At 45.0% G+C, this 11609-nt stretch overlaps 1 protein-coding gene across 2 annotated transcripts; it reads right to left on the bottom strand.

Annotated features, from left to right (window-relative positions):
• Nucleotides 1-8049: 8049 nt before the first annotated feature.
• On the bottom strand, nucleotides 8050-11254 carry LOC133926321 (integrin-linked protein kinase 1-like). 2 transcript variants are annotated; one of them, XM_062372219.1, is made up of 12 exons: nucleotides 10597-11254; nucleotides 10433-10507; nucleotides 10226-10330; nucleotides 10025-10110; nucleotides 9823-9943; nucleotides 9605-9684; nucleotides 9450-9512; nucleotides 9198-9319; nucleotides 9023-9108; nucleotides 8783-8901; nucleotides 8520-8648; nucleotides 8054-8348 (listed from the first exon to the last, which is right to left on the bottom strand). In XM_062372219.1, exons 1-12 carry the CDS (start codon nucleotides 11032-11034, stop codon nucleotides 8342-8344), a joined length of 1431 nt encoding a protein of 476 aa, XP_062228203.1. In that variant the 5' UTR covers nucleotides 11035-11254; the 3' UTR covers nucleotides 8054-8341. The 2 variants fall into 2 exon arrangements, with proteins under 2 accessions (XP_062228194.1, XP_062228203.1); XM_062372210.1 differs by having other exon boundaries at nucleotides 8050-8648.
• Between the last annotated feature and the right edge of the window lie 355 nt (nucleotides 11255-11609).

Genomic DNA, 11609 nt, shown 5'->3' with positions numbered 1-11609 from the left:
TGACAAGTGCTCCCTACAAACGAAAGGGTCCCACATGTCAGTGGCAACAAACACGAGGGTGCGCACGGTGCGTGCCATAGAAGGCAAGCAAAATCGGCAAGTAGTAGGACGCGTCGACGAGCCACGAGGAGCGTCACACGTGTCTAGGTGCCGGCGCCGCCCAGCAAGCCTGTGAACCTGGCGCCTGGTCCCGGACGAGAGGGCAGCAGCCTCAACGCTTGCTCACTGCCATGTCTGCCGAAATTGCGCACACTCACAGCGCACAGATCGCTCTGAAGTAAGATTGAATATCTTCAATCAGTTTTTCAGAGAATGAATAAACTGAAGAACTCGATGAATTTTAGAGACTGAAATAGTGCTACAAAGGCATAGTGTTTTCTGGTTTTTTCGTTGCTATTTATTAGGAATCAACACAATTACATACTCTATATCTAAGACACGAATCGTGAGTGGTAATCGTGACCGATTCACACCTCCATATTTAGCAACACGACTAGAAATAGAAATTGACAAAAAAAAAAGGATAAACCAATTTTCTCCTGCATTAACCTGAAGAATAACTCCGAAAGTGGACCAAGTACAATTTGGAGCTCACACCGACTAAAATAAATAGCAAAAACACAAGACTTACTCATCATTTCACCCCCTAAGTCTTGTTGTTCTCCGTTTCCTTAACCCCGATTTTGTGTCAGAGCTCCTGAAAGCGAATTCGACCCAGCAGCTTGGTTAGGATATCTGCAAGTTGTTCTTTAGTCCTGACAAACTTGATTTTAATATTCCCTTGATCAATGCAGTCCTGAATGAAGTGATAACGCACATCTATGTGGTTACTTCTATCATGAAGCAATAGATCCACACATAAAGCCATGGCAGACTTATTGTCCATCTTCAATAGTGCAGACTCGTATGCTTCATTCTTCAAATCACCAATTAAGTTTCTAAGCCAAACTCCTTGGCAGGCTGCAGTGGTAACTGCAATGTACTCAGCTTCACAAGATGAAAGTGCAACGACCTTTTGCTTTTGGGACTGCCACCCAATGAAAGTGCCAACAAAGTATATGCTTTTCCTATCATCCAGATCACCCCCTAAATCACGGTCGCTATAACCAATCAAACTTGTACTTCCTTCTTCTTCCTTGGTGTAGTGACAACCCTAGCTCAAAGTCCCTGCAGCATACCTCAGTATGTGCTTGACAGCAACCAAATGGTCTTCTTAGGGGTCTTCCATGTACCTGCTGACATAGCCAGCGGCAAAAGAAATGTCTGGCCGAGTGTGAACCAAACACCTCAGGCTTCCTACCAAGCTTATGTACAAGGTAGCATCCACTGGAGGTTGTTCACTTCTTCTGCTCAATTTTAGTCGATTCTCCATGAGAACAGTGCAAGAATTGTATTAACTCAACCTAGCCTTCTCTAGCATCCTTCTTGCATGAGAGCTTTGATTCAAAGTGATGCCACTTCCTCCCTGCAGAACCTCTATGCCTAAATAGTAGCTCAAACTACCCAGGTCAGTCATCTTGAACTTCTTCATCATTTCTCCCATGAATCTCCTCACTGCTGTTGGATCGGCACCTATGATTATCAAATCATCAGCATAAACTCTAACTAGCAGCCTATTGCCCTTTTGTCCTTGAGAGTAAACTCCATGTTCCAGAGCACTCCTCATGAATCCTAATGAGGTCATAGTCCTATCCAATTTGACGTTCCATATTCTGGGTGCCTGTCTAAGGCCATAAAGGGCTTTCTTCAATCTTAGCACCTTCTGAGGCTAATCAAGATCAATAAATCCAGGTGGCTGCACCACATACACCTCTTCTTGCAATTCGCCACTCAAGAAGGCTGACTTTACATCCATATGGTGCAAAGTCCATTTTTTGCGTGCAGCCATTGCTAGCAGCAACCTGACAGATTCCATACGGGCTACAGGCAAAAATATTTGATCAAAGTCAACACCATGTTGCTGGAAATACCCTTTTGCGACAAGTCGAGCTTTGTACTTCACCACAACACCATTTTCATCTCTCTTCACCTTGAATGCCCACTTCAATCCAATTGGGCATTGTCCTTCAGGAAGATCAACTAGCATCTAGGTGTCGTTCTCCTCAATTGACTTGATCTCCTCAATCATGGTCAATCTCCAGCATTGCTCTTCTTTTGCTTCTGCAAATGATGCTAGTTCTTTATAGTGGTGAAGTGCAGCTCCTCGCCACCAAGTTCACGAGGTATCACACCTTTGGGTGAAGCCTGCCCGATGATGTCATCCATGGCATGCAGCTTCAGCGGGCATCATCACGATCGGTGTCCAAGTTAACTGGTGATGATGCTGTTGTCCCGATGCCCCCACTGCCTCATGCAGTAGAGTGTCAGGTTCCTCCACTCGCCAATGAAGGGCTGGTCATGATCGGTGCAGTCAACGGGTTAGCGACGATGTACTCCACGACGAAAGTCCCACCCGGCACATATTGATTGAGATCCTTGGAGTCCCGATTCCAGCTCCGATCCTCATCGAACACCACATCACGTGTTACATGAACACGATTTGTGGCCGAATCATAGACATGATATCATTTAACGTCGCTCAGGTAGCCAATGAACACCATGGGCGTGCTCTGATCTCCAAGCTTCTCTTGATGCAGCTTGGTGTTCTTCATGTGAGCGACACAGCTGGAAGTCTTGAGGTAGTGTCACTGGCTTGCGTCCGTGTCATACCTCTAGCAATCCTCGCACCATCTCCTTATGGCTCAACTTGCGCAGGCTATCAAAATTCAGGTGCCCCATCCTCTCATGCCACCGTCATGCCTAATCTCCCTTCATCGTCAGTAGACTCACTGGCTACTCGACATTGAGTGTGAGCATGTACAACCAATTTGGGCTTCGGGTCACCTTGTCCATGAGACGCCGATGACGATCCCAAATTCGGAGCACACCAGCTTCAATGTCCATGTTAGCACCATTTTCATCGAGCTGCCTGACACTCAAAATGGTTGCACGGAGCTGGGGAATGTAGTTGGCGTCCACGAGCGCGCAATGGGCACCTCCGTGCCCGGCGAGGATCACTATGTCGCTATTATGGATGTCGACGAACGGCCTATCTCCAAATTTCACCGTGCCCATCACTGAATTGTCCAGCTCTACGAAGAACTCTTTGCATCCAGTCATGTGGTTAGTGGCACTAGTGTCCACATACCACACACCTCATGCACTGGCAACGTCGACGGTAAGGCTCGTCTGCGCACTGAGTAGCTTGGATGCTCCCTTCTCCATCTTCAGTAGCGCCTCGGGCTCCTTGATCACCTCTACGACACGATCTTGCTTCGGAAATGGTGTTGTCACCACCGTGCACACGTGTGCCATGAGCAGTGCTGGCTGGTCATCTTCGACCTTAGCCAGCAAGGTTTTGTCACCTCGCCTTGGTTCCCGGCAATCTCTGGCCTAGTGCCCGAGTTTGCGGTAATTGTGGCACTTGTCTTGAGATCGATCCTTCCCACCGCGACCACCAGTGTCACCACATGCGTCGGCATCAGAACACCTGTCGCACCCTCGTCGGTGATTTCCAGCGCCTCTTCTTGACTTAGTAGATGAATCTCTCGCTTGTTGTCGATCCTTGAGCCGGGCCATCCATTCTTCTTCAGTTAGCAGCAACTTCCCTTTGGTGTTGGTGTTGGCGTGACTGCCGTCACCGCATCGTTCCTTGGCTGCCTTCAGGTGCCCAGGTGCCTCCTCCAGCGACAACGCATCCAAATCGAGCAAAGTCTCGATGGACAACGCAATCTGCTGGAGCTGAGAAGGGACAACTCTTAGCATCTTCTGCACCACACGCTCATCCTCGATGTCCACACTGAGGACCTTCAGCGAGCTCACCAGACCTGAACATGGTGAAGTCATCAAATTTCTCACCATCGCGGAAAGTGATGTCCTCAAATTCTTGGAGCAGCTGTTGCGCTTTAGCCTTCCGAACTTGATCAACACCAACTCGCATTATCTTGATGGAGTCCCATGCTTCCTTGGCACTAGGTTTGTTGGTGATGGCTGAGATCATCTCAGGAGGTACCGCACACAGGATTGCCTCGAGCGCCATCCTATCCTCCTGGACCTCCACGCAACCATGCTCAACCGCCTCCCACATCCCTCTCGCTTGAAGCATGACCTTCATCATCACTGACCAATCGTCATAGTTGGTTCGAGTTATCATCGGATACGCTGCAGAGCCACCGATCTCCCTTATGATACGCTGCACCGTAACCTCCCATGTGCCGTCACTATGGTGCCGTGGCCGATGCGGTGGAGGGGGTGGAGAATGTGGACTATTGTGTCGTGGAGGAATCCACGATCCCGCCGGTGACATCGACATACTCTTCGCACGGATCTCAGCCTGTCTTTGATACCAATTATCAACCAAAAATCATGCACACTCACAGCTCACATATCGCTATGACGAAAGACTGAATATCTTCAATCATTCGGAGGATGAGCAGTAAACTGAAGAACTCAATGAACTTCAGAGATTGAATTGGTGCTGCGAAGGCGCAACGTTTTCTGATTTTTTTTGTTTGCTATTTATTGGGAATCAACACGATTACATACTCCTACATCTAAGGAACAAATCATAAGCGGTTATCGTGACCGATCCACACCTCCACGTTCGGCAACACGACTAAAAACAAAAACTGACCCAAAAAACAGGATAAACCAAACTACTTCTACACAAACCTGTAGAATAGCTCCAAAAATAGACCAAGCACGATCTGCAGCTGACACCGACTAAACTAAATAGCAAAAACACAAAACTTACTCCTCATGCCACTGGTAGAGAAGAAGAGTCTGGAGGTGGCCGGTGGGTCTACTTGCTCGTTGCGGCTGTGAACTCCACGGGGATACTGCAAGTGGGGAAAAGGCGTGGCCTTCTTGGATTGCCGGCTGCAGCGGCGGATGAACAGACACCAATGAAAATCGACCGTCCTTTGGGAAAAAAAACATTATCGTAGGTAAAAACATAAAATTAGACAACATACGAGACTGTATTTATCGAAATAGATAATATGTCATCGTATTTACAATTTTAATAACCGTATTCGACATCTTATTTACCGAAAATTAACTTTCGGTACATCGTACCCTGAAAATACACGAGCCCGGCCATACAGTGCCATATTCGATACAGCGTGTATCGAATATCAACCGTATTCGGCACACGGTGTGCCGAAAAATGAGTTACAGTGACATATTCGGCACACTGTGAGTTGGCCCGGCCATGAATAGTGTCGCGCATAAACAGTAATAGCGGTGCGTTGAATTTTGCTTTCCCTCTTCTTCAAAATGGTGATCTTCTGTTACTTTAAAAATTTTAAAACTTTTTTTACGTGTTTCATAATCCATGTACAACTCATTTTAATTGTATTCACCGAAAATCCTTTGTATATTTTAAACTAAATTTTTTTTAAATTTTTTTTTATAACTTGTAATAATTGTTAGTGCCTCAAATAAATTCTCAAAAATCTAGAAAATTCACTAATATTCTTCTTATGTGATGGACTTATTTCTAAAATTATTTCTAGCCCTAGGTTATATGATGAAAAAGTGAGTTCTTTTGTAATGTTTTATTTATATATATTTTTATTATTTCATGTGATATTCTCTTTTTAATTCAATTTAAATAAAAATAAATTTAAATATGCACAAAACCTACAATCAAGGGCTAAGTTTACCAAAAAATCATCGTAACCAACTCAGCATCTTTCTGACGTACTCCGCGACAGATATATTATTTTTTTGTGTTTGAATAGGTTTATAGATAGAACTCAGAGATAAACTCTGTTTTGTATTCATGCATTATTTTATGTGATTGAAATCATCTGTATGAGGTGTAATCCGTTTATAACTTTAGTTATGGTTCGACAGCTCATATATATACATCCACACAGCCTCAAGAGAACTGACAACGCTTTCTAATATGGCATTAGAGCCTCTCCTCTAAATTTCATCGACTCCATCTTCAATTCATAGGTTTTCACCCACTAACTATTTTTCCTCGGTTGCTCGCATCCTCCTGGTGCGGGGTGACTTGGTCTAGACTACTCTAGATAGTTGAATTTTGTTCGAATTCAAATTAAATTAAAATAAGAATATCACATGAAATAATAAAAATACATATAAATAGAGCATTACAAAGGAACTCACTTTTTCATCATATAACCTTGGGCTAGGAATAATTTTAGAAATTAGTTCATCACATAAGAAGAATATTAATAAATTTTTCTAGATTTTTGGAAATTTATTTAAGACACTAACAATTATTACAAGTTATAAAAATAGTCTTTTTTGGAGAATTTTAGTTTAAAATATACAAATGATTTTTTGGTGAATCGAATTAAAATGGGTTTCACATGGATTATGGAACACGTAAAAAAAAATTTGAAATTTTTAGAGTAACAAAAGACCACTGTTTTAAAGAAGAGGAAAAGCGAAATTCAACGCACTATTATTACTGTTCATATGCGACACTGTTTATGTCCGGTCTGCGCACCGTGTTCCGAATACGATTGATATTCGGTATACGGTGTACCAAATATTCGCTATAGTGTCCGCGTATTTTTGGGTACAGTGTTTTGAAAGTTAATTTTCGGTAAATGAGGTGCCGAATATGAATGTTAAAATTGTAAATACGATGACATGTTGTCTATTTCGATAAATACAGTCATGTATATTATCTAATTTTGAATTCTGGTCATTATCGTAGCAATACAGCGATACTACTCCAACTACAGAGAGAAAGAAAAAGTTTTAGCTCTTCCTTCCCTTTCATTCCATTTTCTGGAGATCTCTGTTTTCGTTTTCTTCGTTGCAAGAGGGTACCGACCTCCTCTTGTCTTGTTCCTTCCACCACCACAGCAGCAGCGCTGGTGTCATCCATGACACAGACACTGAACTGTTATGGCACTTTTCTTGACAAGAGATTTGTCATAGTGTGAGACGTCCACGTCGAGGCCGGTTCGCCGGCTAGTAAAACCAGAGCATGACGTAGTTTTCACAGGATTTTGTTCCGTCAATACAAATTCAGCAGCATGTCTCGTTTGGCTGATGGGTGTCATCGCGCGGCAGAGCTCATCTTCAGGACTCAGGAGACCACACCAGACAGCAGGCATCAGAGATACGAAGGATGAAGAAACAAACCGCTCTAGTTACCCAATGCACAAGTTTCAGAGTCATGAATGCTGTGCCGAGAATAGGAACAGCAACATCCGAAAGAAGACATTGTGCAGAGACAGAAAGAAGAAAGAGTAGTGGAGAAAGCGCAAAGTGTATCGTCTCTCTCTGCTGCGGTCGCTATTCCTTTCACCGGCCAAGTAAGGGTGGTCGGCATTGCATTTACCGACCACACCGCAGCTTGGTCTCTCTTCACAGATCGATCGATCCATCGCGCGAAACAGCCACAGACAGACAGCTGGACCAGAGGGCGGAGGGAGGAGAGATTGATCCCGCGCCGCTGTTTGGGAGCGATTTGACAAGGAGGGGAGGAGGCGGCCAGCGGTGGACGACGGCACGGAGAGTGACGAAGAGCAGCAGAACTGACCACTCTGTCTTTCAGTGGCGAGTGGAGCGGCGGGGGCAGGTGGAGCTTTTGGGCCCAGCCTCTTGGACTACTTGGGCCTCTCTGTGAACTGTAACTTTTCTTTAGGAAGCTGTATACAATTAGGCCCAAAGGGCAGTCTCCTCGTTTCAAGGCCACACCTGCCATCTATCCGAATTATTTTTACTTTTATATTTCTTAAATCGAAAAATTATAAAAATAGATGTAGTTTTGAAAAATTACATATCTAGACTCCTGTCACATAGTCACCCGTTGGAATGTAACATTTTTTTATTTTTAAACATGTGACACGTTAGAAGGGTGACATCTAACAAGTGACATGAGTCTAAATGCGCGGTTTTTCAAAATGGATGTTTATTTTTATAGTTTTTTGATTTAAAAAATAGAAAAATAAAAAGCTCCCAGCTATGCTTTGAGGACGCTGTCCTTTTTCTCTCTCTTTTTTGCCAAACACTATCCTTTTAGCTAGATCATTTTGCTCTAAAAAGGATAAGTAAATTTCATGCTATCTTAGTTTCTGTAGTACGAGAAGACCAACAACAACAACACGTGCATCCTGTCTGACACTGCAGAAAAAAAGAACGCATACGTGCTGTTTTGTCCAATTTAGGCCACAATCTGTTACAGTTTGTACCCAACGATCAACATGGCATGTGATCGATCCTCCAGTCCAGCTTAGTGGCACCCAAGCTTCCCCGGGAAGAGACACGTTTTCTGCGTGATATGTACACAAAAGAAGACGTGCAGGCCATGTCATTTCCTGTAAAATGTGGACAACGCAGAGCAATTTTCAGTCATCGAGTGTTTCCCGAGAAAAATAAATTCAGTCACCGAGTGTAAAATCTTTTCTGAATGTACTGTTCACGATTCAGTGTGGATTCTGCTTTTCACTGATGGATGCTTAGATCGCTTAAATCGACGAGATACACACCAAATCTTCAGAGAATCCTTCCAGCTCCCTTGCTTCGCGCAATGAGCGTAGATCTTATCCAGCCGGGTGATTATTTCCGAGAATGTCGGCCTCGCCATCGCCTGAGGGTGCCAGCATTCTTCGATCAGCCTGCAGAGACACGGGGAAGAAGGGTTGTTCAGTGCGCACTAGTCTGCATCTTGTGAAACACAAGCTCCTGAACTGAATATGGCACACAGGAGGTGTCATGAAAGGCCCTTGTTTTTTTTTTCCTCATAACTCACGCTATGAAGTCTGGAGGATAGCCCTTGAGCTTGTTCTTCAGTGACGGCCGCCTCCCCTCGATCCGGATTATGTGACCTGAATCCTCTGATGTTTTCGCTTGAATTGATCCTTCAACCATCTGATGTTTGCACCACAAATAATGAATGATCGGTGGAATGGCACGATTTTTATCGAGTTTGGAACATCAAACCAAAATTTCTTTTTGTTGTTTTTGTATCTGGAACAGAAAATTTACTGACCTCGTAGAGGATGAAACCGAATGAGAAGGCGTCGACGCTTGAGTCAAATACTTCGTTTCTGTACAGCTCAGGCGCAGTGTGGTAACCTAAACACAGGAATTTGAAGGTTGTCATTTAGTTTTAGAGCATTTTTGACGGGGAAAGAGAACAAGAAAGCCATAAATCTCATACATACTGAAGCTGTCAACAAGAACCCCATGATTAACCAATTTCACTTTGTCAGGGGCGATCTTGGACACCCGTGTCACTCCGAATCCCGCAATCTTCAGTTGGCCTCCACTATCCAGGAAGATATTTCTGGCACCTTACCAAGATTAAAATGGTAAAGTACGGGACAACCGTGAAAGATGGCATTTGGATGCAATTTGTATGCCAAGAATTCAATAAGAAAAAAAGGAGATCTAATTGCTTCATTTCTTCATCTTACTTTGGCTTAAGATCACAGTGGATGATGGGGTCTGGTTTGCTCTGATGGAGATAAGTCATACCCCTAAACAATCAAGGCCGGAACATCATTAGTACTGATGTATTTTGACATGGATCCTTATCTTTTCTGAAAGTGTTATCAGAAACTAGAAGTACCTGGCAATATCAAGGGCATATCTTAGCACCTTCTGCCCATGTAGCTTTCCTTTCTTCTGAATACAGCTTGATAAATCAGTCTGCGTTTCAGGGGGAAAAAAAGACTTCAATCAGTCCGAGGATAATATGTATGTACACTAGACAGTGGCATATTTAGATTTTATTTATTGATGTAAGACTACATTATTTTGCAAGGGAGAAAGGCATGGTGCTATTACCTCTCCATGGAGTTCAGAAACAATCATCATAGGTATGTTCTGTGTGACGGCGCCGATGAACTGAACGACATTAGGGTGCCGGACCTTCTCCAATACAGTCAGCTCATTCCTGAAAGAGTTTCTGCAACAAAAGAAGAGAAGGTTTTTTTTTTTTGTGTCGAATCAATTCGTTCCGAATTAAGCACCGAGATTGGCATCTTACATGGCTTCTTGGTTGGAGCAGCTTTCTCTGTCAAGTATTTTTACGGAAACCTTGGTGCCATTCCATTTCGCAATGACGTACACGCCCTGTTCGATGTGTATACCATTAGCCCAATTTTTTCCCCTTATCTCACTAGTGTCGCATTCCGTTCTCGAACAAACGTTTCTGAAACAAAATTGGATATTTGAAGGAGAATCGCACCGAGGGAACCTCCTGCCCTCGCCGGAATTGGAGCTCGGCGGGGTTCAACTCGTACTCCGGTACATCACCAGGGGTCGATACCATCATCGGCGTCCTCCTGTTTCTCTGCAGAGATTATCAACGATCAGCAGATCGACAAAAGGCGAGATAGGTGACACTAGCAAAACAAAAAGGACATGCATGCAGTTCATGTTGGTCGAAAGATACCGGAATATTTGCACCGTGAGCTTTCAAGAGATCGTAGACCTCCGTCTGTCCATAGCACTTGGAATCAGCTACTGCCTATATATGATACGAGAAACGAACGAAATCATCATCTGATGCAAGTAGAAAGAAAAAGTTTGTTGATCACGATGATTAGCGCGGCTCACCGTGCTGCCCCACCGGTCGCGTGCGTCGATGTTGGCCTTCCAGTCGAGCAGCACCCGGACGACGCCGGGGTGGCCCTCGCAGGCCGCGATGTGCAGCGCGGTGCGGCCGTCGAGGTTGATGCTGTTGACATCGACGCCGCCCCGCAGCAACGTCTCGACGCCGGCCGCGTCGCCGTGGCACGCAAAGAAGAGCAGCTGCATGGTGGCGTCCAGGTTGTCCGGCACGGTCAGATCCTCCGCCAACCCCACGGGGCTCTGGCTCCGTCCGCGCCGTCGGTTCGGGTCCATCGACGACTGCCGCCCGAACAGGAACCGGCTGGTCGCCCGCCCCGTCCGCGGGGACTCCAGCGACGACTGCCGCCGGAGCTCCGCGGTGTCCTTCATCGAGCCCCCGGAGACCTGCCGATGCAGCGCGATCTTCATGCCGGTCGCCGCCATATCCGAAATTCGGTTCGGCGGACGCCGACGACCAGGGGCGAGCTGCAACGTCTAGGTACGATCAGGGCATCCGGGAACGGGATCTCGACAGCAGATCGGGGTCCCCGAGGCACGAGGAAGCACGCCGGAGAGCCCCGCGGAGGTTTTCGACACCTTTGGCGGTGGGCTCGGGTCTGGTGAATGAGGAGAGAAGACGAGCGGAGTGAGGAGTGGAAGGCCTCGTTTCCCGGCGACGGTGGACGCTAAAGTTAGTTATGCTTATAACATGTGACGAACCTGAATAAAAATGTCGGATGTCCTATTTATTAGGTAGAAATTGGAGTGTGTTATTTATTAGGTTAAAATGGTTTTTTATGAGTCTAAGTATATATGATAGATCATTATAAAATAAAATTTTATCTAATATCTTATACATCATCTAGCTATAAGTGGATCCACTTACTTATAATGTAGGTAAGATAAAGTTTTTTGACGTGTTTTTTTAAATACCGTTGAGAATGAAAACATCACAGTCAGAAAAGATCACCAAAACAGAGTATATGTGGCTGTCACCGGCTCATATATCTGGCAGGACT

The sequence above is a fragment of the Phragmites australis genome, chromosome 1 (genome assembly GCF_958298935.1).
Source record: "Phragmites australis chromosome 1, lpPhrAust1.1, whole genome shotgun sequence".
NCBI classification, from domain to species: domain Eukaryota; kingdom Viridiplantae; phylum Streptophyta; class Magnoliopsida; order Poales; family Poaceae; genus Phragmites; species Phragmites australis.
This window is presented reverse-complemented; position numbering and strand designations above follow the sequence as displayed.